Source organism: Pongo pygmaeus, chromosome 23 (assembly GCF_028885625.2).
Source record: "Pongo pygmaeus isolate AG05252 chromosome 23, NHGRI_mPonPyg2-v2.0_pri, whole genome shotgun sequence".
Taxonomy (NCBI): Eukaryota; Metazoa; Chordata; class Mammalia; order Primates; family Hominidae; genus Pongo; species Pongo pygmaeus.
Genome location: NC_085931.1, coordinates 55,809,476 through 55,835,733, shown reverse-complemented (window position 1 = coordinate 55,835,733; position 26,258 = coordinate 55,809,476). Strand labels below are relative to the sequence as shown.

The 26,258-nt window shown below is 49.5% G+C and overlaps 1 protein-coding gene across 2 annotated transcripts in view; it reads right to left on the bottom strand.

Moving 5' to 3' along the window:
- Positions 1–26,258, bottom strand: part of ARHGAP8 (Rho GTPase activating protein 8) — a 112,025-nt gene that overhangs the window by 18,968 nt on the left and 66,799 nt on the right. For both annotated transcript variants that reach the window (XM_054469734.2, XM_054469735.2), the window contains 2 exons: positions 21,564–21,662; positions 18,450–18,560 (listed from right to left, as the gene is read on the bottom strand). In XM_054469734.2, coding sequence (XP_054325709.1) covers positions 18,450–18,560; positions 21,564–21,662 — 210 coding nt within the window. The remainder of the gene's footprint in view (positions 1–18,449; positions 18,561–21,563; positions 21,663–26,258) is intronic.

Sequence of the window (26,258 nt, the reverse complement as noted above, 5' to 3'; positions counted from 1 at the left end):
TCATTTCCTCTCACATATAAACAGGTTAGCACTTGGCCAAAGGCTTGAGGAGAACCTTCTGCAGACCTCGGCCCTCTCTCTGTGCAGTTCCCTCCTCTCTGGAACTCTGCCCCACAAATGTTAGCCACCTTAGCATCCCCAGACCTTGAACTGTATTACTTCAATTCTGCAAGAGTGCTGGAGTCTGTTGGGCTTCTCCCTCCCGGCTCTGCAGCCTGGGAACTCCAGGCAGTAAGTGGGGGCAGTGGCAGGCCCGTTTCCTTTCTCTCAGGAGTCATAGTCCTATGCTGTGTCCAATGTCTGCAAATTCCTAGCTTCGTGTATCTTATCTACTTTTCTAGTGTAAGGCAGGATGGCAAATCTGTTCATGGTTCTCCAGCAGGTCAAGACGCAGAAGCCACCAATTTATTGCTTAGGGGTTTCTGGGGGCAGAGAGGTGCTCTCATGGCCTGACTAACAGTCCCTGTTACCCTCCAGAATGAGAGCCCTTCTGGCTCCTCTCTGGCTCTCATTCTGCCCTGTCACCAGGTGAGACCCTCGAACATTCGGAGCTGGGCAGCAGACAGGTGCAATTCCACTTCAATCTTCCAACTCACGTATGGGCCTCCGCCTCTTCCCTTGGTTCCCAAGTTCAGCGATGCCTGTCTTTATTAGAAAAATTAGTCGCCCTGCAGAAATACACAGCTCTACCGCTTGCAAAATGCATTGTTTCACTGGAAACAATGTGGTAGGCAAGGCAGGCTACTGTTACCTACTTCATGGATAAGGAAAAGGGGTCCAGAGAGAGAAAGGCTTCCGTGCCTGCCCACAGCTGGCCTCGTGAGGGATTTACATTCCAGCCTCCCGCCTCTGGATGCAGGGTCCTCTCCCTGATCCTTAGAGTCCACAGGTCATCAACAACGTAAACCTTCACCAAGATGAAAATGAAGACGTAGCCCATGGCATACATTCTCATCAAAACAGAACACAATGCTGGACGCAAACAAAGACAAACACAGGCCCATCTGGGGTCAAAGTATTCGACTGGGTCTCCCTGGCCTTGCTGGGGCTGACCGTGATATGAGTCTTTGGACTGAAACAACTCTAAGATGCTGTTTTTCTCTCTCGCTGCAAGAGAGCTCCTGACGTCCCCCGGGCCCTGCCAACGTCCTGATGCTCAGCCCTGGCTCTGAGGGTCTATGTCACCCCTGGTGGCCCCCAAGGAAGCCAGGCTGGGCTCCTGCCTGCCAGTGCCAGCTGGCCGTCAACTCCAGCTGATGCATCATCTGTGTTTGCACATTGCACGTTAGTGAGTGGTAGGGTGAGGGACTTTCCTCTCGCCACCAGCCCCACCTGCCTGAGCCACTGAGGTCTGCCTGTGACCCCTGGCTTCAGGCTCTACAAAGCACATGACCTTTCTGGAGGGTGATTCCACGACAACCAAAAACCTTACAAACAGTCACACTGTTTAATCCTGTGAATCTACGTCTAGGAATTCATCCCAAGGAAATGACTGGTGATGTGTATGCAAGACCTGTGCTGTTTTTGTTTGTTTGTTTGGAAATGCAGTCCCGCTCTGTCCCCCAGGCTGGAGTGCAGTGGCGCAATCTCGGCTTACTGCAACCTCCACCTCCCGAGTTGAAGTGATTCTCCTGCCTCAGCCTCCCGAGTAGCCGGGACTACAGGCATGCACCACCATGCCCAGCTAATTTTTGTATTTTTAGTAGAGACCGGATTTCACCATGTTGGCCAGGATGATCTCAATCTCTTGACCTTGTGATCTGCCTGCCCCAGCCTCCCAAAGTGCTGGGATTATAGGCATGAGCCACTGCGCTCAGCCTGTGCCTGGTTTTAACCCTTCAAATCCAAGTGTCCAGCACAGGGCCTGAGACGCAGCAAACAGTACATACTTGGGGGAGGATGAGAAGCAGATTCTGGCAGTGCTCCCCACACCTGGCGCTGATCAGGAGCCGCAGGGGAGTAGACTGTGGTGCCACCAACAAGCGACCCCTTCCTCTCTGTGTCACCTTCATTTCCTGGAGGGCAGTCACCTCCCTGCCCCACTGACTCTGGGCTGGGCCATGTGCCTTGCTGTGGGACGTGAGCAGACACAACATATATCACATCCAAGGAGACAGCACAGTTTGGCGTGGCCACTCTTATTCTAGTCCCCACCCTGAGAATGGCATGTCAAGAGGCTACTTCTTCAGCCTGGTGCCAAAATGCAGGTACATGGAGGTGGGCCGAGCCCCTGCTGGCCTGTCTACCTCCCAACCTTAGCAAGAAAGAAACACATTGCAGCCCAGTGAGACTGTTTGTTATGCAGCATAATTAGCAAGAGCTGACTGGTGTGCACGGGAAGAGGGATACCCTGAGCGCAGGCCGGTACAGCAGAGGAGGCATTTTAGGGATACCCGAAAGAGGAAGTTGGAATTGGCCACGTGGAGCTAGGAGTGCACTTGGAAGGCAGGGAGCAGGCGTGAGAGCTACTCGATGCCTCTGCTTCCACTTCCTCTCCTGTCACATGGGCGGGATACCAGCACCTGCCTCCCAGGGTGGGTAGGGGGGTGAGAATTAAATGAGAACAGACCCCAGCACTCAGAAAACATGCAGTCTATGTGACTTATTACAGAGCAATCGGCAAATCATGCTCGCACAGAGACTTAACAATTCTAAAAAGAAAAAATACATGGAAACTTGACTCAGATTCTTGGCCATGACACGTACCTGAATCTTAACGTTAACTTGGATCAGTGCTCGGCATCTTCCCTCCCCCGTTCCCTGCGGGGGCCACGGCAGGTTCCACCCTGCCAGGCAGACACACACGCTTCCTCCTTGCTCTCTATCGGGCCAATAAATGTAAACTGGACTCGCCTGAAAGGCAGCCCCGCATGTATGAGGCCTGCAGAGCCACGTTTTGGGGCTGTGGAGCTGGCAGTGCCTGGCACGGCAGGTACTCACCAGGTACTCAGTGAGGCCTGCTTCTCCGGCCACAAGCCCCTTCCCAGCCAGACCTCCCCAAAGGCCTGGCTCACCTCAGACACTCCAGACAGACAGAGTGCTCTTTTAAAAGTGACCCCAGAGAGCTTCCCCTTTCTCCACGCGAGGACGCGGCTAGGAGGTACCATCTATGAACCAGGAAGCAGGTCCTCAACCTACACCGAATCCTCATCACGGAAAGGGATGTGCCGGCTTCGTTGAGCTGCGAGCCAACTGCAATGATGAAAATCATTCCAACCAGGCCACACAGAGGCGGTCCACGTCACAGCTGAACAAATGGGCCCGGCGAGCTATAGTTACTTGCCCGAATCTGGTGGCACCTTGATCTTAGACTCATAGAGCCTCCAGCTCTATGAGAAGTAAATTTCTATTGTTTATAAACCACTCTGTTTACGGTACTTTGTCATAGCAACCGGAATAGACTAAGATACCCAACAGGATCACAAAGACCCTTGCAGAGGATCTAGTGAGCAGAAGGGAGAGGGGATGTAACAAGGGAAGCTGGGCCAGAGTGATGTGCTGTGAAAAAGATGGGAGGGAGGGCTGGGAGCCAAGGAGCACAGGGCGCCTCTGGAAACTAGAAGAGAAACAGATACCCCCCAGAACCTCCAGAAAAAATGCAGCCCTGCCGAGATCCTGATTTCAGGACTTGTGACCGCCAGAATTGCAAGAAAATAAATGTGTTACTTTAAGCCACTGTGACAGCAGCCACAGGTCCCCAAAGACCCTGTGTGGATCGACAGAATTTGACAGAAGCAACTGTTCAGTTTCTGGGCCAGGTCCTTCTTTCTTGTCCTAAAGAGCCTGACTCTTCCCACCTGTGATCTCGGGAACCTTTTTGCTGGAAGCCCTGAGCTGCCCTGGAAGAAGCACAGCTACCCTGGGAATATCAGGCTGGGGACACTGTGGGCAGGTGCACTGGCCAACAGTCCCCACTGAGGCCAGAGGTGCAGGAACATAAGGCATGTCTTGGATGATCCTAGTCAGCCACCAGCTGGACACCACCACGTGCCCTCTGCCAATGCCCCACCGGCAAACTCGCCTGGCTGAGTTCTGCCCACATTCCACAAACACCAGGAGCCATGTAACGTGGTTGCTGTTGGAAACCGCTAAGTCCTGGAGAATCTGTGAAGTGGTAACAGGTAACGGAAGACTCGGTCATGATGAAAAGGGCCTGACTGAAACCCACCAGGCTGAGTGTGCAGCCTTTCCTCCACGTGTGTATCGTCTGCCTCATTTCCACCATCGTTTCATGAGCCCAAGTTAGAGATCAGAAGACGACACTGGGAGAGGCCAGGTGACCAGCTCAAGGTCCCGCAACCGAGAGGTGTCACAGGGAGGCAGGCCTGGCCTGGGCTTCCATCTCTGCTCCCCCTGCTGGGCTCCATGGCCCCCTGGGAACGTCTGTATGTCAGATGATTTATCAGGTAAACATGGTATCGAGTGTGCTTTAGTTTTATTCCAACATTTACAGAGGAATCTACTGATTCACTTAAACGGCGATTAGAACTCTGTCCATGGCCATAAGGCTTCTGCATATTCAATCTCGATGGGTGGTTTGGTTTCATGGCAATTTCGCTTTTGCTGAAGCTTCACGTTGGGGACACTGAGCAGCAATCCACAGCTCCCCGAGGTGCCCTGGGGGCTGGCGTGACCTTCAGGAGGTCCTGCTGCTGCAGGAATATGGACCTGGCCCCCCGCCTCCTTCCCATCTTGGTTTCCACTCTGGGAGGGAGAAGGTGTCCTGGGGCCCACAGACACAGTGTCCCTGGGGAGGGAGGAATGTGGCAGGCAGGTCTTTTTCTCCCAGGATGTGCCAAAGTTACAGGCTCTTTTCCTCCTCTCTGCCTCCTTAGGGAGCCAGACAGACCCTTTCAAACCCTGGCCCTCCCTTCCCGTAGGAGCTAGATCACCACTGGCCAGTTTCCTTACCCTCTCCAGCCTCAGTTTCTCCATTTGGAAAGCAGGGATGCTGGTGCTCTCTCCCCAGGGTCTGCAAATATTAAACGACAAGGGAGGTGCAGGCTTTGCTGAGCTACAAGCCAGTGGCACTGATGAAAATCGTCCCAATGCCAGGGGCTGAGCAGCCTCCCAGGCCGCACACAGGTGGTCCATGTCACAGATGAACAAGTGGGCCCAGTGAGCTACAGTGACTTATCCGGGTTCACGCAGCTGGAGAGCCTGCATCCATTGATTCCAAAGCCCTGGCTGGCTACTGTTCCTGGGGAGGGAGACCCACTGAGTCCTACTCAACAGGTGGGACAATGTGGAGTTATGAGGAGGAGTTGTTCCTGAAAGACCCCTTTGCCTACTGCTTTGTCTCTGTGCTGTCCTTTAAAAGTAGACTCTCAGGTCGGGCATGGTGGCTCATGCCTATAATCCTAGCACTTTGGGAGGCCAGGGTGGGTGGATCACTTGAGGTCAGGAATTCCAGACCAGCCTGGGCAATATGGAGAAACCCTGTTTCTACTACAAATACAAAAATTAAGGCCGGGCATGGTGGCTCACCCCTGTAGTCCCAGCACTTTGGGAGGCCGACACGGGCAGATCACAAGGTCAAGAGCTCGAGACCAGCCTGACCAACATGGTGAAACCCTGTCTCTACTAAAAATGCAAAAATTAGCCAGGTGTGGTGGCATGCGCCTGTAATCCCAGCTACCCAGGAGGTTGAGGCAGGAGAATCGCTTGAACCCAGGAGGCAGAGGTTGCAGTGAGCCAAGATGGTGCCATCACAGTCCAGCCTGGGCAATAGAGCAAGAGTCCGTCTCAAAAAAAAAAAAAAAAAAAAAAAAAATTAGCCAGGCATGGTGGCACACTCCTGTAATCTCAGCTACTTGGGATGCTGAGGCAGGAGAATCATTTGAACCCGGGAGGTGGAGGCTGCAGTGAGCTGAGACTGTGCCACTGTACTCCAGCCTAGGAGACAGAGCAAGACTCCATCTCAAAATAAATAAATAATAAAAGACTCTCAGAGCAGGAAGAGACTCTGAGATCATCCAGCCCAACCTCCTCAGGCAGATGAGAAAACTGAGGTCCCCAAAGAGGAGGGACTGGCCCAGAGCTGCCGTGCTCCCAGCCAAGCGTGTGTTCCGCTGCCCGTGCATTTGAGGAGCACCCACATCTACTCTGAGGCTCTCACAGCTAGCAGAAGAACAGGGCCCCGGCATAAAATTACTACTCTCCATAGAGCAGAAACCCACAATTTGGGTTTCTCCTCCCCTGCCCATCCGCTACTTTCTGGCTTGGAGAGAGGCTTGTTCAATAGACTGACAGAGTCAGTGCTGTGCATAGCAATGACCCCAGGGGACTCTCGTTGGCAGATGTGCTGTGTTTCCTGGCTGGGTGGGGATGCCCAGGGCGGCAGTGAATCGTATCATACCACGTTCATCTCGTGCATCTCAATGTGTGCAGGCCAGGGTCAGGTCTCGGCAAGGATGCACAAACTGCATTAAACCCACACAATGAACCAAAGTTCCAAGATGGATGCTGGGCAGGAGGACTCGGGAGCACACAGCGCAGTTTGTTGGTCAGCACAGTGTGCTCTGGGCCAGTGACTCCCTCCTGGCTTTCCGACAGTCGTCCACCCACTGGAGGGCATCAGGGACTCTCAGCACAGAATTCTTGCTTGTACCCCTCCCCTCGGGAGATGTGCTTAGAGTAATTCAGAGCATGTTTTTTCTCTGGTTTTACATGCGAGGAATGCACAAATAAGGAGAAATTGTGACTTTAATTAAAAACAGTAGGGGCTGGGTGCAGTGGCTCATGCCTGTAATCCCAGCACTTTGGGAGGCCAAGGTGGGCGGATCACCTGAGGTCGGGAAATCGAGACCAGCCTGGCCAACATGGTGAAACCCCGTTTCTACCAAAAATACAAAAATTAGCCAGGTATGGTGGCATGCACCTGTAGTCCCAGCTACTCAGGAGGCTGGGGCAGGAGAATTGCTTGAACCAGGGAGGTGGATGTTGCACTGAGCCGAGATCTTGCCATTGCACTCCAACCTGGGCGACAGAGTGAGACTCTGCCTCAAAACAAACAAAGAAACAAACAAACAAACCAAAACAAAAGAAAGAAGCAGGAGGGAAGGGGGAGGGAGGAATGGCAACCTGAAATTACAGTGATAATGGGGAGTGCTGAGCAGGTCTGCCTCAGCTGGGCACCCAGGCTTTTCCCAACCCTCTGAGATGGTCATGCATTTTCTAAATACAACATGTCCCCTCCCGATATTTGAAATGGGATGAATGGCTGCAGCTTGCATCACTGACCTGCAAAGTTCTCAGTCACAGAGTCAGCTAGGGAGGTCCTGGATGCCCACAGAAATGGGCAGTGCATGTGAACGATCACAGTGACCCCTGTGCACTGAGAACCTACTGTGTACTGAGGACCTACTGTGCACCACATGCAATACTAAAGCCCACTCACTGCATCACTGTACCCCCATTTTTATAGAGGACAAAACTGAGGCTCAGGCAAATTATTGTGTCTGCAGCCACACAGCCTAGGGTTGGCTAGAGCCAGGGTTCAAATTAAAATCTGACTTCAAAGTCCTCATTATACCTGCGTTCAAAAGACAAGCAGTGTGGCATACACCTGTATTTCCCAGCTACTCAGGAGGCTGAGGCAGGAACATTACTTGGCCCCAGGAGTTTGAAACCAGCCTGGGCAACATAGTGAGACCCTGTCTCAAAAAAAACAAAGGTACAGATCACAGCCTTGTATTTAGAGTTGGGATTTGGTATGAGGTGTAGCTGCTGTGAGGTGAAAGATGGTAACAAGGCACTGGAATCCCGCAGTCTCCTATCTGCAGGGCTGCCTCTCTTTGTAGGCAGATGGGGAATGAGAAACTGCTTGGTATCCTTAGCGAGGTCAGTCCCCAAAACTCTAATGGGGTAGAGGTTCTGGCAAGTCAGGTTGGCACACATGGCTCAGAACCAGAGCTTATGGGAGGCCAGTGTCCCACCCCGGAGGCCGATCGCAAAGAGGATTGTGTAGTCTCCAGACAGCCACATGGTACAGAAAACCAAAGAAGAGCGTATCCTAAGCACACAGGAAAAAAGAGACTAGAAAGACAGATACTTACCAGTTCTTTTCTGACAAAAGTGAGCCCTGGCTCAGTTAAAACCTTGGCTCTGGGAGATAAGCAGAAACTAAAAGGCCACGTGGTCCTGCTTGCTAATAAGATCACCATCAGATCATGTTTCTTCCAGTGGCAAAGAAGGAGTGTTAGCATGCGGTGGAACACCACACCCAAAAGTTGTATTCTCTGAAGAATTTGCAAGTCCCCAGTCCTTTTTTTTTTTTTTTTTGAGACTGATTCTCACTCTGTCACCAGGCTGGAGTGCAGTGGCGCGATCTCAGCTCACTGCAACCTCTGCCTCCCAGGTTCAAGTGATTCTCCTGCCTCAGCATCCTGAGTAGCTGGGACTACAGGCGCCTGCCACCATGCCTGGCTAATTTTTTTGTATTTTTAGTAGAGACGGGGTTTCACCATGTTGGCCAGGATGGTCTCAATCTCTTGACCTTGTGATCCGCCTGCCTCGGCCTCCCAAAGTGCTGGGACTACAGGCGTCAGCCACCACGCCTGGCTCCACAATCCTTCTTAATTAGAACTAGATGGTTATAAATTAAGATATAAATTCTAATCCCTAAGGCAACAATTGAGAAAATACTTTAAATATATATATACATATATATATAGCAAAAGAAACAAAAAATTGAAACAGTACACTAGAAAGTATGTATTTAACACAAAAGAAGGTAGTAATGAAGACATAAAGGAACAAAAAAGATGTAAGACATATAGAAAACAAATAGCAAAATGGCAGATGTAAGTCCAGTAATCACACTAAATGTAAATGGATTAAATACTCTAATAAAGAAGGTGGAATGGGGAAAAACATGACCTAATTATATGCTGTCTGCAAGAGACATATTTTAGATTCAAAGACACAAATAAGTTGAAAGTAAAGAGATGAACAAAGATACACCATGCAAACAGTAACTAAAAAGAGCTATAATGGCTATATTAATATCAGACAAAATAGCCTTTAACACAAAAATTGTTACTAGTGGCAAGGAAGGACATTTTTTATCATCATGCAAGGATTCATAAGAAAGTAAGAATCATAAAAATGTATGCACCTAACAATAGAGCCCCTGTAAACATGTGGAGCCAAAACAGACATAATTGAAGGGAGAAATAAATAATTTTAAAATAATACTGGAGACTTCAGTCCCCCACTTTCAATAATAAATAGAACAACTAGGCAGAAATTAACAGAGAAAGAGAAGACTGAAAAATACTAAAAACCAAGTAGACTTAACTGACATTTATAGAGCACTCCACCCAACAATAATAGAATGTACATTCTTCTCATGTGTCCATTGAATATTCTCTAGGCTACACCATATGTTATACCACATAACAAGCCTTCATAAATCTAAAAGAAGTTAAATCATACAAAGTAATCTAATTATAATAAAATAAAATTAAAAATCAATAACAGATATGTGAAAATTTAACAGACTCCTAGAAACCAACGCATCAAAGAAAAAAATTACAAGAGAAATTAGAAAATACTTTAAGATTAATTAAAATTGTGGAAATAATACACTAACAGATACATCTATTGCAGGACTTAGAGAGTAATTTATAGCCATAGATGCTTACATTGCAAAAAGAAAGATTCCAAAATGATAAACATTCCACCTTAAAAAACTGGAAAAAGAAAACGAACTAAATCTGACACAGGCAGAAGGAAGAAAACAGTAAAGATTCGAGTAGAAATATATAGAAAATAGGAAAATAATAGAGAACATCATCAAAACCAAAAGTTGGCTCCTTGAAAAGATCAACAAATTGACAAGCTTTTAGCTAGACTGACCAAGAAAAAAAAGGGTGAAGATTCAAATTACTAAAATCAGGAATGAAAGAGGAAACATTACTAGTGACATTATACAAATAAAAGGACTATGAAGAAGTACTATGAACAATGACATGCCAACTAATTAGAAAACCTAGAGGAAACGAACAAATTCCTGGAAAGACACAAACTATCAAAATTGACTCAAGAAGAAATATAAAATCTGAATAAATATAACAAGCAAAGAGGTTACATTAGTAATTTTAAAACTTCCCACAAAGTAAAGCCTAAGATCAGATGGCTTCAGTGGTGAATTCTGTCAAATGTTTAACAAATTAACTCTAATATGGTACAAATTCTTCCAAAAAATAGAAGAGGAGGAAACACTTCCCAACTCATTGTGAGGCCAGTATCACCAAAACCAGACAAGGATATCGTAAGACGAGAAAATGACAAACTAGTATCTCTTATAAATATAAATACAAAATCCTCAACAAAATACAAGCAAAGTAAATCCAGCAATATATGAAAAAGATTATACACCATGAACACAAATGATTTATCCCAGGAACACAAGGTTTATTCAACATATAAAAATCAATCAATATAATACACCATATCAACAGTATAAAGGACAAAAGCCATGTGATTATCTCAATGGCGATGAAAAGCATTTGACAAAACCTAACACCTTTACATGAACAAATCAACCAACCAATCAACCAACCAATCACTCAACAAACTAGAAATAGAAATGATGTTCCCAGCCTGGGCAACATAGTGAGACCCTGTCTCTACTAAACAAATTTAAAAATTAACCAGGCATGGTAGTATATACCTATAGTACCAGCTACTTGGGAAGCTAAGACAGGAGGATCACTGGAGCCCAGGAATTTGAGGTTGCACTTGATCTATAATCGCACCACTGCGCTCCAGCCTAGGCAACAGAGGGAGACTCTATCTCAAAAAAAAAGAAAAGAAAAGAAAAAAAGATGTTTCTTAACCTGATAAAGGGCATCTATGAAAAGCACACAGCTAACATTATACTTAGTAGTGAAGGACTGTTGACTCTTTTTGTGTGTGTGTGTGTTTTTAATAGACACAGGGTCTTGCTATGTTGTCCAGGCTAGTCTTGAACTCCTGGCCTCAAGTGATCCTCCCACCTCAATCTCCCAAATAGCTGAGATTATAGGTACATGCTGCTCAGCCCAGCTTAACTGCTGATTCTTAAGATCAGGAGTAAGACAAGGATGTCTGCTCTTATTGTTTTTATTCAACAATGTATTGGAAGTTACAGTCAGGCATAATTAGGCAATAAAAGGCAATAGGTTGAAAAGGAAGAAGTAAAGCCATCTCTATTTGCAGATGACATGATCCTGGATACAGAAAATTCTAAAAAATTCACAGACAAAAATATTAGAACTAATAAACAAGTTCAGTAGGGTTGTAGGATTCAAGATCAACATATTTAAAAAACATATTTCTAGAAACTAGCAATCAGTAACAAAAAGATAGATTAAATATTACATTGACAGCTGGGTGTGGTGGCTCACGCCTATAATCTCAGCATTTTGGGAGGCTGATGCAGGCAGATCACCAGAGGTCAGGAGTTTGAGACCAGCCTGGCCAACATGGTGAAACCCCATCTCTACTAAAAATACAAAATTAGCCGGGTGTGGTGGCACACACCTGTAGTCCCAGCTACTCGGGAGGCTGAGGCAGGAGAATCACTTGAACCCAGGAGGCAGAGGTTGTAATAAGCCAAGATTGCACCACTGCACTCCAGCCTAGGCAACAGGGCAAGACTCTGTCTCAAAAAAAAAAAAAAAAAAAAAAAAAAAAAATTACATTGACAATAGCATCACACATTAAAAAAAAAAAATTTAACAAAAAAGTTCAAAAAACTGGTACAGTGAAAACCATAAAATACCACTGAAAAAAGTTAAAAGACCCAAATGAATGGAAAGACATCCCATGTTCATGGATTGGAAGACTACTATTTCAAGATGGCGATACCCTCAAAATTGGTCTACACGCCGACCAGGACAAGCCCTATTGAAATCTACACGCCGACCAGGACAAGCCCTATTGAAATCTACACGCCGACCAGGACAAGCCCTATTGAAATCTACACGCCCAGGACAAGCCCTATTGAAATCCCAGCTGCCTTTTACAGAAATTAACAAGCTGATACTCAAATGAATATGGAAATTAAAGAGATGCAGAATAGCCAAAACAATACTGAAAAAAAAGTTGGAGGACTCACAGACTCACACTTCCCAATTTCAAAACTTACTACAAAGCTACAGTCATCAAGATTGTGTGGCACTGGCATAAGGATAAACATACAGACCAATAGACAAGAATTAGAGTGCCCAGAAATGAACTCTCATGTTTATTGGTTTTTGATAAGGTACCAAGACAACTAAATGGGGGAAAGAAAAGTATTTTCTTTTCTTTTTTTGGAGATGACTTTTGCTCTTGTCACCCAGGCTGGAGTGTAATGGCATGATCTTGGCTTACTGCAACTTCCGCCTCCCAGGTTCAAGCGATTCTCCTGTCTCAGTCCCCTGAGTAGCTGGGATTACAGGCACCCGCCACCATGCCCAGCAAATTTTTTTGTATTATTAGTAGAGACGGGGTTTCACCATGTTGGTAAGGCTGGTCTTGAACTCCTGACCTCAGGTGATCCACCCGCTTCAGCCTCCCAAAGTGCTGGGATTACAGGCGTGAGCCACCCTGCCTGGCCAGGAAAAGTCTTTTCAACGAATGGTGCTGTAACAACACGCAAAGAAGAAATCAGACCTCACCTCACAACATATAGAAAAATCTACTCAAAACGTATCAAAGACCCAAATCTAACAGCTAAATGGTAAAACTCTTGGAAGAAAACATAGGCATGAATTGTCATGGCCTTGGATTTGGCAATGATTTCTTAGATAAAACACCAAAAGCACAAGCGACAAAAGAAAAAAATAAATAAATTGGACTTCATCAAAATGTAACTGTTATGCTTCAGAAAATACCATCAAAAGGTGTAAAGACAACATATAGGATGGAAGAAAACATCTGCAAACCATACATCTGATAAGGGCCTAGGATCTAGCATATATCAACAAATCTTTACAACAATGAAAAGACAGTCCGAACAAAAAATGGGCAAACGATCTAGTGAATATACATTTTTCCAAAGAAGGTAAACAAATGGCCAATAATACATGAAAAGATGATCAACAGCATTAGGCATCAGTGAAATGTGAAACAAAACTATAATGAACTACACCTGACATCTACTAGGATGGCTACGATAAAAAATAAAAACAGTCCAGGCACAGTGGCTCACGCCTGTAATCCCAGCACTTTGGGAGGCCAAGATGGGTGGATTACCTGAGGTCAAGAGTTAGAGACCAGCCTGGCCAACATGGTGAAACCTCGTCTCTATTAAAAATACAAAAAAATTAGTTGGGCATGGTGGCACATGCCTGTAGTCACACATAGGAGGGTGAAACAGGAGAATCGCTTGAACCCAGGAGGTGGAGGTTGCAGTGAGCCGAGATCGTGTCATTGCACTCCAGCCTGGGTGACAGAGCAAGACTTTGTCTCGAAAAACAAAACTAAAATAAATAAAAGAAAATAAAAAATAAAAATACAAAAAAAAAAAAATTTAGCTGGGCATGGTGGCAGGCACCTGCAATCCCAGGTACTCAGGAGGCTGAGGCAGGAGAATCACCCGAACTGGAAGGCAGAGGTTTCAGTGAGCCAAGATTGTGCCACTGCACTCCAGCCTGGGCGATGGAGCGAGATTCCGTCTAAAAAAATAAAAATAAAAAAGAGTAACAGCCAGGTGCAGTGGCTCATGCCTGTAATCACAGCACTTTGGGAAGCTGAGGCGGGTGGATCACCTGAGGTCAGGAGTTTGCAACCAGCCTGGCTGACATGGCGAAACTCTGTCTCTACCAAAAATACAAAACTTAGCTGGACGTGGTAGTGTGCACCTGTAGTCCCAGCTACTCAGGAGGCTGAGACAGGAGAATCGCTTGAACCCAGGAGGCAGAGGTTGCAGTGAGCAGATGCCACCGCACTCCAGCCTGGGCGACAGAGCGAGACGCCATCTCAAAAAAAAAAAAAAAAAAAAGGAGAGAGAAAAAAAGAAAGAAAATGCCAGAGCTCAGCCATGACCTGCCCCACCCAGCCGTAAGGACACCTCAAGCTCTGCCCTGTACCGACCTCCCCCAGCTGCCCACACAGGCCTCAGGTTTCCATTTTTCCTTTTCAGGGATGGCAAGCGAAGACCTCTTGAATCTTTGACTTCCCTTTAATATATTAACTTAATTAGCTTATTCTAAGGTGATAGCTTTCTGCTGTATGCTTTTGAACTTGGCAAATTAACATTTGTGAATAGGATTCACTTATGAATTTTAATGACTTTCATTCATTCATAGTCCAAACAAATTACATATCTAGTGCTTCCTTTAAAATGTTTATTGCCATTTTATTATAATCATTGGCAATGAAACCGCATAAAATATTAATTTAAAGAGGAAACTGCATGGACTCTCTCTCCAAGCGGCACGCGCAGTGTGGCCCATTGTCCCGAAAGCAGCTAAGGACCAGACTTTTACAGTTACAACTGGCCCTGGGAGAGGGATGGACTAGGGCAAGGTGACAGTTAAAGCCAACAGCCTTGCATCCGTACGTTCTGAAAGGCACCTGCTAAGAATGCAGGGCTAATGGTATCTCTGGTGGCCTTCTAGGATCCAAGAGGCCTACAGCCATGGCTAACAATTTTCCCACACTTCACTCAGGTAGATGGCTTTCGAAGTCTGTGAGCTATGCTTGTTTTTTCTTTTTCTTTCTTTCTTTCTTTTTTTTTTTTTTTTGAGAGGGAGTCTCGCTCTGTCTCCCGGGCTGGAGTGCGGTGGCAAAATCTCGGCTCACTGCAACCTCTGCCTCCCAGGTTCAAGTAATTCTCCTGCCTCAGCCTCCTGAGTAGCTGGGATTACAGGCGTGCGGCACCATGCCTAATTTTTTTTTTTTTTTTTTTTTGTATTTTTAGTAGAGACAGGGTTTCACCATACTGGCCAGGCTGGTCTTGAACTCCTGACCTCAGGTGATCCACCCACCTCAGCCTCCCAAAGCGTTGGGATTACAGGCATGAGCCACCGCACCCGGCCTTTGTTTTTCATTTTTAAAGTTTTGTTAGAAGATAAGAAGAGAGAACTGGCTCTAACAATAAAACAAGAGATGAGAAAGGCGTGGCTGGAGTCTCCCAGCTAACGACCCACCCCTGAGACCCTGTGTGCCAGAGCACATGGAAGCAGTATCAGCCCAGCAGAGCCCCAGGAACAGGCTGGAGACGCAGGGCTTCAGGAACGTGGGGAAAACGGTCACCTGATGGCTGGAATATCCTGGCCTGGGCCAGGCGTGGTGGCTGATGCCTGTAATCCCAGTAGGAGGCCGAGGCAGGTGGATCACTTGAGATCAGGAGTTCAAGACCAGCCTGGCCAACATGGTGAAACCCTGCCTGTACTAAAAATACAAAAAAAAAATTAGCCAGGTGTGGTGGCGCACGCCTGTAGTCCCAGCTAATCAGGAGGCTGAGACAGGAGAATTGCTTAAACCCGTGAGGCGGAGGTTGCAGGGAGCCAAGATCCTGCCACTGCACTCCAGCCTGGGTGACAGAGTGAGACTCCAACTCAAAAAAAAAAATTGTCTCCAAAAAAAAAAAAAAAAAATTCTGGTCTGCTGGCTGAGCCTGGTCAAGGGCTGAGTTCTCACCAGTGCCCCCAGGAGGGGCCTGAGGTCACTGCAGGTGCCTGCCCCGTCCAGCATTCCTGGGAGGCCCCTAAGGGGTGGTGGGAGCGGAAGAGTGGTTCATACCTGCACATTCTCACAATGTCTGAAAAAGGAAAAGGAAGTACTATTCGGTAGTAAAATGCGTGTTCCAGATATATTTGGGGTGAACATTCTATTTCAACATATAGTCTCTTGCTCATTTATTGGCAAAGTGCTTACAAAATGTCTAAGTACAACTCCTTGTGTGTGTGCCTAGTTAGGGAAGGTGAGGGTGAAACGGTCAGAGCTGTGCTGTGCATTACAACAGTCAAAAGTCACAAGCGATGATTCTAATTTAAATTAGTTAAAATGAAATAAAATTAGAAATTCAGCATCTGCACTAGCCGCACGCGAGCACTCGCTACCATACTGGACCGTGCAGACCTCATCCATCCTGACAGAGTTCCATCAGATAGTGCTGGTCTAGGGACCCACGCTGGGGCACCAACGGTCCTCTTTAGCTGTGATACACCCGAGATGCCCACCCAACTTCACATTTGCACTCCAGGCCCGGCCCTCTCCTAGGCTCAAGCACCCTGGAAGCAACCTTGTTAGCTCTGGGAACAAGATTTAGACACACTTCCCTCCCCCTATACTCACAACTACCCACCACTCACTACTTTATTTTCATGTGGCCCCAGTAACTAATTACCATCAACTTGGTAGCTTAAAACAACACAAATGGGCCAGGCGAGGTGGCTCACACCTGTAATCCTAGCACTTTGGGAGGCCGAGGCAGGTGGATCACTTGAGGTCAGGAGTTCAAGACCAGCCTGGCCAACATGGTGAAACCCCGTCTCTACTAAAAATACAAACATTAGCCAGGCATGGTGGCGGGCGCCTATAATCCCAGCTACTTGGGAGGCTGAGGCAGGAGAATTGCTTCAACCCGGGGAGCGGAGGTTGCAGTGAGCTGAGCTCATGCCACCGCACTCCAGCTTGGGGGACAGAGCGAGACTCTGTCTCAAAGAAAAAACAAAAAACAAAAAACAAAACACAAAACACCCAAATGTATTATCTCACATCCTGGAGGTGTCAGGAATCAAAAAGGGGTTGACCTGACTGTGTTCTACCTGGAGGCTCCAGAGGAGAATCCATTCCTTGCCTTTTTCAGTTTCTAGAGGTGCCTGAGTGCCTTGGCTTCTGGCCCCGCACCCCTCCGGCCTCTGCTTCTGCTGCCACATCTCCTCTCTGACTCTGACCCTCCTACCTCCCTCTTGTAAAGACGCTGGTGATTGCTTTGGGCCCACCAGAGAACCCAGGATAACCTCCCATCCCAAAATCCTTCACTTAATGATTATCATTTCTGCCAAGCCCCTTTTGCCATGTAAGGTGACCTAATCACAGGTTCTGGGAATGAGGGCATGGACTTCGTCTGGGGCCGTGATTCTGCCTCCCTCCCTGCCCTCCCTGAGCTCCTCCACTCTCGGCCAAGAAAGAAACAGGCAGGTCTCCAGGGCCGAATCCACTTCCCTCTAACCCCAGGAACGCCCCTGCCCATATGGCTCAGGAAGGGCGGGTGCCCGATGCACCCCTCCCCTGGCCCAGATGCCGCCCGGAGCCTCCTCAGTTCTCAAAACCTTTCAAAATGTTTCAAAATCTACCCTGGGTGGCCAGATGCAGTGGCTCACACCTGTAATCCCAGCACTTTGGGAGGCTGAGAGGGGTGGATTGCTTGAGGTCAGGAGTTCGAGACCAGCCAGGCAACATGGCCAAACCCTGTCTCTACTAAAAATACAAAAAAATTAGCCAGGCGTGGTGGTGTGCGCCTGTAATCCCAGCTACTCAGGAGGCTGAGGCAGGAGAATAGCTTGAACCCAGGAGGCGGAGGTTGCAGTGAGCTGAGATGGTGCTACTGCACTCCAGCCTGAGAGGCAGAGCAAGACTCTGTTCCCGCCACCCCAAAAAAAGGTAGTATAACAGGAATAAGGAAACAAGCTGAGAGAAGAGGTGAGTTCGAGGTCATGTGGCTGATAAAGGTTATTCGGAAGGACAGGTTACGCTGCAGTTAACAATGACCCTTAAATCTCAGTGGCCGAGCCCAGCACAAGCCTGTCTTCTCTATGCCTGTGTCCAGCCTGGGTGTTAGCAGGGTGCATGGTGATGCGGGGATCAGGGATGCAGAGTGACCAGATGCCGCCTCTACCGGACCCAGGCCTGTACATCACCATGAGAGGCAGCTGCCCACTGGCTCTGGAAGCTTCCTCCTAGCACGACACACCCGACACCTACACCTAAGCACATCCCATGACCACGCCCTCCATGAAGATGGTGGGAGGTGTCCCGCTGTGTACCCGGAGGGCAGGGGGCAGCAGTGATGGAAGCTGGGGCGGGAACCCCAGAGACCCCCATCCACTACCCACTGCCGGTCCCCCCCAACCAGGCACAGAGCAGCCAGCATGCGCCCCTCCCACCAGGCATGGAGCAGCGAGCACGCGCCCCCCCATGAGGCACGGAGCAGCGAGCACGCGCCCCCCAACCAGGCATCGAGCAGCGAGCACGCGCCCCCCAACCAGGCACCGAGCACGCGTCCCCCAACGAGGCAGCGAGCACGCGTCCCCCAACGAGGCAGCGAGCAGCGAGCACGCGCCCCCCAACCAGGCACCGAGCAGCGAGCCACGGCCTCAGTGATGAGCTCAGGCTTTATCTTTTCTGCAGGGTTCAGCTTGGCTGCTGGAGACAAAGGTCTGGGGAAAATGTTTCTGGACCCAGAAGCGCCCCACAGCTCCCAGGGCTCCAGGGCATAGGAGCAGGCACATCCCCGGCTCACTTACTATTGCAGACTCACGCCAAACTGCTGGGTGGGCAGCGGGGGCCGCGGCGGTGGTGTCTTGGTGGGAGGCGGCGTCCGGCCCTCGTGCAGGCTCTGGAGCTTCTCATCGTACCTGTAGACACAACAGAGGCTGGGCTCTCACCTGGCAGGGGCAGCTGGCAGCCACGGAGGCGCTGGGTGGGGCTGGATGCCCCACCTGCAGGACACCTGGGCATCTCATCCCTCTGGGCGCACGTGCCACACTGCCAGCTCACACACACACTCACATACACACAGTCACAATCCCCCATTGCTGTGGGCTGTTCGCATAAGAGGCAGTAGTCCAACCCCCAGCAAATGTCCAGTCTCTCCTGAGACCCCTGGCCAGCAGAGCAGCCTCAGCTGCTTACCATGAGGTCAACCCCAAGGTGGGCATGACCACCCTCAGCTCTCCCGGGTGTCTGAATTTAAGACAAGAGCTGGCCGGTAATGCTAAAGGAACCTCGTCCCTTTTGTTAATTACTTTATCCCCAGTGCCTGGAAAGGGCTTGCTGGCTAGTAGATGCTCAATTAAAATATTTGTTGAATGAAACGAGAAACCCATGAATGAACAGATGGACTCTGAAAAGGATGGATAAACTCTGAAGGAGGTGGTTAAAGCCTTCAGGTGAAAAGAACCTCTGTGCTGGGCTTGGTGGCTCATGCCTGTAATCCCAGCACTTTGGGAGGCCGAGGCAGGTGGATCACTTGAAGTTAGGAGTTTGAGACCAGCCCGGCCAACATGATGAAACCCCATCTCTACTAAAAATATAAAAATTAGCTGGGCACGGTTGTGCACACCTGTAATCCCAGCTACTCGGGAGGCTGAGGTAGGAGAATCACTTGAACCCAGGAGGTGGAGGTTGCAGAGAGCCGAGATCGTGCCATTGCACTCCAGCCTGGGTGACAGAGTGAGACTCCGTCTCAAAAAAAAAAAAAGAAAAGAAAAGAGCCTCTGTGCTGCAGGTAACAGTCCTTCCTTAACACAGGCAAATACGTATTGAAGCCCTACTATGCGCCGGGCACTGTGCATACAGCAGTGACCCAGCCACAGGATGGGGGGGCACATAAGCATTAGTTGGCAGCTCGGGAGCGAGGCAGTCAGTGACACAAGATGGTGCAGGCACACGTCGCAGAGGCACCCGACACACAGGAAAGGTCTGCGGAGAAGGTGGTGCACTGGACTGAGCCTGGCCAGCCAAGCAGGTGTGAGCTGCTACCATATGCGGTTGTTCTTTGTGAGTTAATCACAGCGCTCTGTGCCCCGAGTGGCTCCCCAGAGATGTCTTGGTCCCTCATGAGGGGCCTACTGTAGAGAGGTTATTTTGTCTACTTCACAGATTGGGAAACTGAGGCTTGTCAAGGTCTGGTGACATGCCCCAGGTCACAAACTGGGATGACAGCCAGGATTCAGGACCCCAAGGCACTGCCCTGCCGCTGTGCCAGTGGGTCTCAGCCTCTGGTGCTCACAGCACCCACCAGCGGTGGATAAAATCCAGACGTAGCCCCACCCCCAGTCTAGTAGATGCTCAATTAAAAGCATCAGGATTGGACGAGTCCTCTGGGGTTCTGCTGCATGGCTATGGAATAGGGGTGCCAGCTGCCTACTGAGTAAGTTCAGGAGCTCCCAATGCCCAAGCCCATGCCCCTCTCCCAAACCTCATCCCCTCTGACTCACAAGACCCTGCACCCTCAGTGTTGCCACCCACCTGCACATTCCAGAGGCCCTAGACTGCACCCAGTACCCATTGAGAAGCCGGAGCTGCGTGTTTCACAGATGCCGTCCATTTCATCCCCAAATCGCTCTCCCACGCAGAAGGATGTGAGTTACCCTTTGTCACCAGACCAAATCACTTCCACCAGAGCTGCTAAAACTACATCTTCTGAGCCGTCTCCATGGACTCCCCCAGATCACTCTAGTGAGGTCTGGGAGTGGGGTCTTGCCAGGGCCCACGGCCGACCAGGGATTCCCATCATCCTCCCACAGCCTCCAGGTCCAGTTCACTCTACTCTGATTGGCACCAAGGACTCCCGGCCCAAGGTGACCTCCAGCTTCGCGTTCACCAACTTCTGCCTGATCACATGGGACTTCTCACTGCCTCCAGATCTCCCAATATTTCACCCACATGTTTGCAGCAGGGCTTCCCTCTGCTGGAAATGTGCTTCCCTGGCCTCTTGATCTAGCCAACTGTCCCGTGAAACTCACTTTAAGAGCCACCTCCTCCTGGAAGTCTTCCTGGATTACCCCCACACACCAGTCCCCTCCCCAGCTGGGTTCAGTGCCTCCTCTGGCCCCTGTCATCACTGATTTGTGGCCCTCACTAGTCTGAGAGTGTCATGAGGGCAGGGACCACACTCCCTAAACACCTCTATATCCCAGCACCTGCCATGTGACTTGGCATCCGGAGAGAAGTTATTATCTCCATTACCCCTGCAAGGCTACCAGCCTTACCTGCGTGCACTTTGGCAAGGGCCTACTTCTTCAAAGGAGCCCCTCAGAGAGGGAGACACAGGGGCAGAGGGAACCCAGGCTGGGGGTCCAGAGACCCAGGCTGGATCTGGGGTCCAGATCTGGGGTCCAGAGACCCAGGCTGTGTGGCATGCCCCTTTCTGGGCAGCCTCTATTCATCTGGGCCTACATTTAAGCCTCGTAGCAGACACACCAATTAAGCTTTCAGCATCCAGGAGACAGGTCGTTTTCTAGAGCACCCGCGACGTCCCTGAGAACATTTCATTCTGTACACAGCGTTATCCACACGCCTGGGAAATTCCCCTAATTTTCTGCTCAACAGCAAAAACGGTAAACACCAAGGCAACAAACGGCCGTTGCCATGCTAGGGCTTATTTTTTAAATCAGTTTTGCAGTGGTGGGCGAGGAAAACATCCCGTCCTATATACAACCTTTGCAATTTCATTTCTCTGAGTCAGCAGTTAGCACCTTTTGCTGCAGATCTTTGTCGATGCCGCAGATTTCCGAGCCAAATCTAGCCAAGCCCACATTTGGAAATTAAGCCTTAAATATTCATGGGATTGAACCAAGCGCTTTGGAAGCACGAAGATGTATTGATGTGGCTTCTGGGGTCTAACAGGCACTCACCGCAAAACTTCGGGGGGGATGATCAGCTGGTCGTATTTAAGGTGTTCATGGAGCTCACTCAGGTAGTTGAAATAGGTGACTTTTTTCCCAAACTTGTGACTAAGAAAGCAGAAGAGAATAAAAAACGATCAGGTGCCAGCAGAGAGGCCGAGGGTTGCAGGAGGGAGGGGGAGTTGGCGGCAGAACAATGCAGGCATTTTTCATATTAAGAAAATGTAAACGCTGACACGACTTAAAACCTGAACATAACACAAGCAGCGCACGCCGGGAGATATTTTGCTTTCACGAGATCTCCAATGCACCAAATACTCTGGAGTGGCTCATCTGCATAAAAGTAAATATCTGCCTCCAATTTACATCTGCCCTGAATTTGCATGTAGGAGATAGCGCGGAAGTGCCAAGAAGCGCTTTTGGGGGATGCAGGCTAGACAGGGGACACTAAGCCACTGGCACAGAGAGAGAAGCTCTGAGGTTGAAGCCTGACCCAGGGCAGCCTCAGCTGCTGGCGGTTTTGGGGTCAGTGGTGGCTTCACGTTTGGCCACCTCTTCTCTCTAAGGAGAGGAACCAATGAGGCTCTCCAAGTTTGTCTCCAGGACAGTCTCTCGTACCCCAGGGAGCAGCACAGCCACAAGGGCAGACATGCCCTGACCAGGTGCAGCAACTCCGTCTTCTCCCTCCTCTTGTGCCCCAGGGCAATTCACTCCCTCTCAGGGCCTGGGTGTGAAAGTGGGGGGTTCTCTCTCCTAAGTGAGGGCAGAAGACAATGCAAGGCTACTTCCAGGTCTAGTCCACTGCCTGACATCTGGTGGACCTGCTGGCTGTGACGACTGCTATTAGTAACAAGGCTCAGCATGAGTTGCAAAATGGGGATCATTGAAGGATGTGAGCACGCCTTTATACAGAAGCCTGTAATCCCCGCCTTCTTTATGACAGTCTAGGTTTGGCTTTTGCCATAAATATATCATTTGAGTTTTATTTTGTAGAACAGTATTATTTCCTTATTGTATATGTTTAAGTTATACAACTTTCTTTTTTTTTTTTTTTTCCGAGATGGAGTCTCACTCTGTCACCCAGGCTGGAGTGCAGTGGCGTGATCTCAGCTCACTGCAACCTCTGCCTCCTGGGTTCAAGTGATTCTCCTGCCTCAGCCTCCCAAGTAGCTAGGATTACAGGCGCACACCACCACGCCTGGCTAATTTTTGTATTTTTAGCAGAGACGGGGTTTTGCCATGTTAGCCAGGATGGTCTCGATCTCCTGACCTTGTGATCTGCCCGCCTCGGCCTCCCAAAGTGCTGGGATTTACAGGCATGAGCCACCGTCCCCGGCCAAGATATACAACTATTAATGTGGGTAAAGAATTATATTGTTACTGGAAAAGGAAAGTTATGCATTCAGCCAAACCGAAGATATTTTATGTTAGTTTATGACAATTTGAAAGTCTTGAAATAAGTATTCATGTATTTTCAATGTTATTTTGTGAAATCAAAATAATTCAAGTTACCATGGCAAAAACAAAAAATACGGAGATCATGACAGGTAGGAGAATCCAAAGGGACAGCGACAGCCCAACGCTCAGCCCAATGCTCAGCCTAAAGCTCAGCCCAGCGCTCAGCCCAGCGCCAGCGCCAGCGCCAGGTGGTTCCTAAAGGAGCCCCCAGGGAGGCCGAGCTGTGTGCATTGGCTCCCCCTAGTGGACGAGAAAGAATCGGACCCGGGGGCTGGGGGAGGTGGGGACGGGGATTGCCAGGTTTCTGCACTCAAGGACGCTGCCAGGTAGGCCAGGGAACCCGGGCTGAAGGCTGGGGCTGCAGAATAGTCACCAAAGTGCAGTGTGCCCCTCACCCCAAGGACAAGGGGAGGGAGGAAAGCGGGGCCTGCCTTAGTCCCTGCACCCCAGCCCCCGGGGAAGGGGCTGGTGGAACCCCTGCGGGAGTGTCCTCACCGCCTGCCCATTTAGACTCCACAGGACTTGGGGACAGTCTCGTCTCTGCTGGAAGGATGCTGGAGAGTGTCCCCGGGGCTGTGAGGTACTGTCAACGTCCTGTGTGATGGGCGGGAGGAACCCACTAAGGGCAAAGGGAGTCTTGCCCCTCTGCAGGAACCATTCTCAGGGACAGAGGTGCCCGCTTCAGAGCTGCAGGGAGGCCTCCCATGCCCAGCCCCTCACCTTCCTCTCTGCAGCCTCCCTGACCTGTCCTGCAAGCCAGGCTCTGCCAAACATGGACTCTGGGACAGGTGCAGCCAGGGCCCTGCCACTTGCCTCTCACTCTCGGGAAAGGGCCCACAGGCCAGCTCAGCCAGGGGCTCCCAACACGGCGTGCGGCGGAGTCGCTGGGGTTCTTGTTAGACCTGCAGCCACAGGCACCACCTGCGGGGATCTGAGTCAGGAGGTCTGGGCAAGACCAGGGCTCTTCTGTTTGTGGGCGTTTGAGAGCCTCAGATTTCCTCCACTTCCTTCATTTATAAATGAGGACTGGGGAAAGAGAGAGGTTATGTGGCTGCCCAAGACCTCACAGGCAACGGGCAGCGGAGCGCAGTCTGGGCTCCAGAGCCCCAGCCCAATTCGTGTGGTCCTCTCCTGGCAGCTGCTTATATCCAGGCATGAGGCAGAATGAGGGATAGAACCGCACAGGCTCAGGTTGGATCCCAGTCCGTGCCCCTTGTCACGGTGCGACCTTGGGCGTAACCTCTCTGAGCATCAACCTCCTCTTCTTTGAAATGGGGAAAATGTGGCTGACTTCACAGTACTGTTTTGCGGTGCTGGCACATAAGGTGCGTAAGATATTGGAATCAAATTAATACAAAAGGGTAGTTTAAAAAGATTTTGTTTTTCTTTTTTTTGAGGCGGAGTTTCGCTCTTGTTGCCCAGGCTGGAGTGCAATGGCACGATCTTGGCTCACTGCAACCTCCATCTCCTGGGTCCAAGCGATTCTCGTGGCTCACCCTCCTGAGTAGCTGGGATTACAGGTGCTTGCCACCACGCCCCGCTAATCTTTTGTATTGTTAATAGAGACAGGGTTTCGCCATATTGGCCAGGCTGGTCTCAAACTCCTGACCTCAGGTAATCTGCCCACATTGGCCTCCCAAAGTGCTGGCATTACAGGGGTGAGCCACCACGCCCAGCCAGCTTAAAAACATTTTAAAACAGGGCCAGGTGCGGCGGCTCATGCCTATAATCCCAGCACTTTGGGAGGCCGAGGCTGGAGGATTGCTTGAGCTTAGGAATTGGAGACAAATCTGGGTAACATGGCAAAACCCTGTCTCTACTAAAAATACAAAATTTAGCTGGGCATGGTGGCGTGCCTGTAGTCCCAACCACTTGGAAGGCTGAGTTGGGAGGATCACCTGAGTCCAGGAGTTCGAGGCTACAGTGAGCCGTGATGGCACCACTGCACTCCAGCCTGGGCAATAGACTGAGACCCTGTCTCAAAGCAACGAAACAAAACAAAACAACAAACAAAAAACACAGTACTAGCAGCTAACATTGAGTATTTGCCTGGCAGGCCCTATTCTAAACAGTCAACACGGCGCACTCCTATAATCCCAACACTTTGAGAGGCTGAGAAAGGAGGATCACTTGAGGCCAGGAGTTCCAGTCCAGCCTGGGCAACATAGCAAGACCCTGTCTGAACAAAAAATTGTTTTAAACTAGCTGGGCACAGTGGTGCACACCTGTAATCCTGGCTATGTGAGAGGCTGAGGTGGGAGGACCACTTGAGCCCAGGAGGTTAAGGCTGCAGTGAGCCATGATTGCACCACTGCACTCCAGCCGGGGTGATGGAGCAAGAACCTGTGGAAAAAAGAGAGAGAAAAGGAAGGGAGGAAGAAAGATAAAATAACCACTCTATATGTATTAAGTCAGTGAATTATTATGACAATGGAATGACTTAAATAGCCTTGTCAGCCACATGGGGAAACTGAGGCAGAGAAGGGTTGGCTCTTTTGTTGAGAGTAATGGGTAATGGATGGCAAGGGGCAGAGCAGTCAAGCCCAGGCAGTCTGGTGCCATCACCACCACGCCGTCCAGGCTGCCATGTGGAAAACAGGAGGAGCAGGTGATTTTTTCTTTTTTTTTTTTTTTTTTTTTTTGAGACTGGAGTCTCACTCTTGTTGCCCAGGCTGGAGTGCAATGGTGTGATCTTGGCTCACCGCAACCTCTGCCTCCCAGATTCAAGTGATTCTCCTGCCTCAGCCTCCCAAGTAGCTGAGATTACAGTCATGCGCCACCATGCCCAGCTGATTTTTGTATTTTTAGTAGAGACGGGGTTTCACCATGTTGGTCAGGCTTGTCACAAACTCCTGACCTCAAGTGATCCTCCCATCTCGGCCTCCCAAAGTGCTGGGATTACAGGTGTGAGCCACTGCGCCCAGCCAAGCAGGTGAACTTTTTTTCCAAGAACTTTAGAGGTTTCTAGAACTCTTAAGTACAACAAAGTCTGACTCTGTTGCCCAGGCTGGAGTGCAGTGGCGCTATCTCAGCTCACTTCAGTCTCTGCCTCTCGAACTCAAGCAATCCTCCCACCTCAGCCTCCTGAGTAGCTGGGACTAAGGTGCGCGCCACCATGCCTGGCTGATTTTTATCTGTTTTGTAGAGGCGAGGTTCCGCCATGTTACCCAGGCTGGTCTTAAACTCCTGGGCTCAAGCGATCCACCTGCCTTGGCCTCCCAAAGTGTTTGGATTACAGGTGTGAGC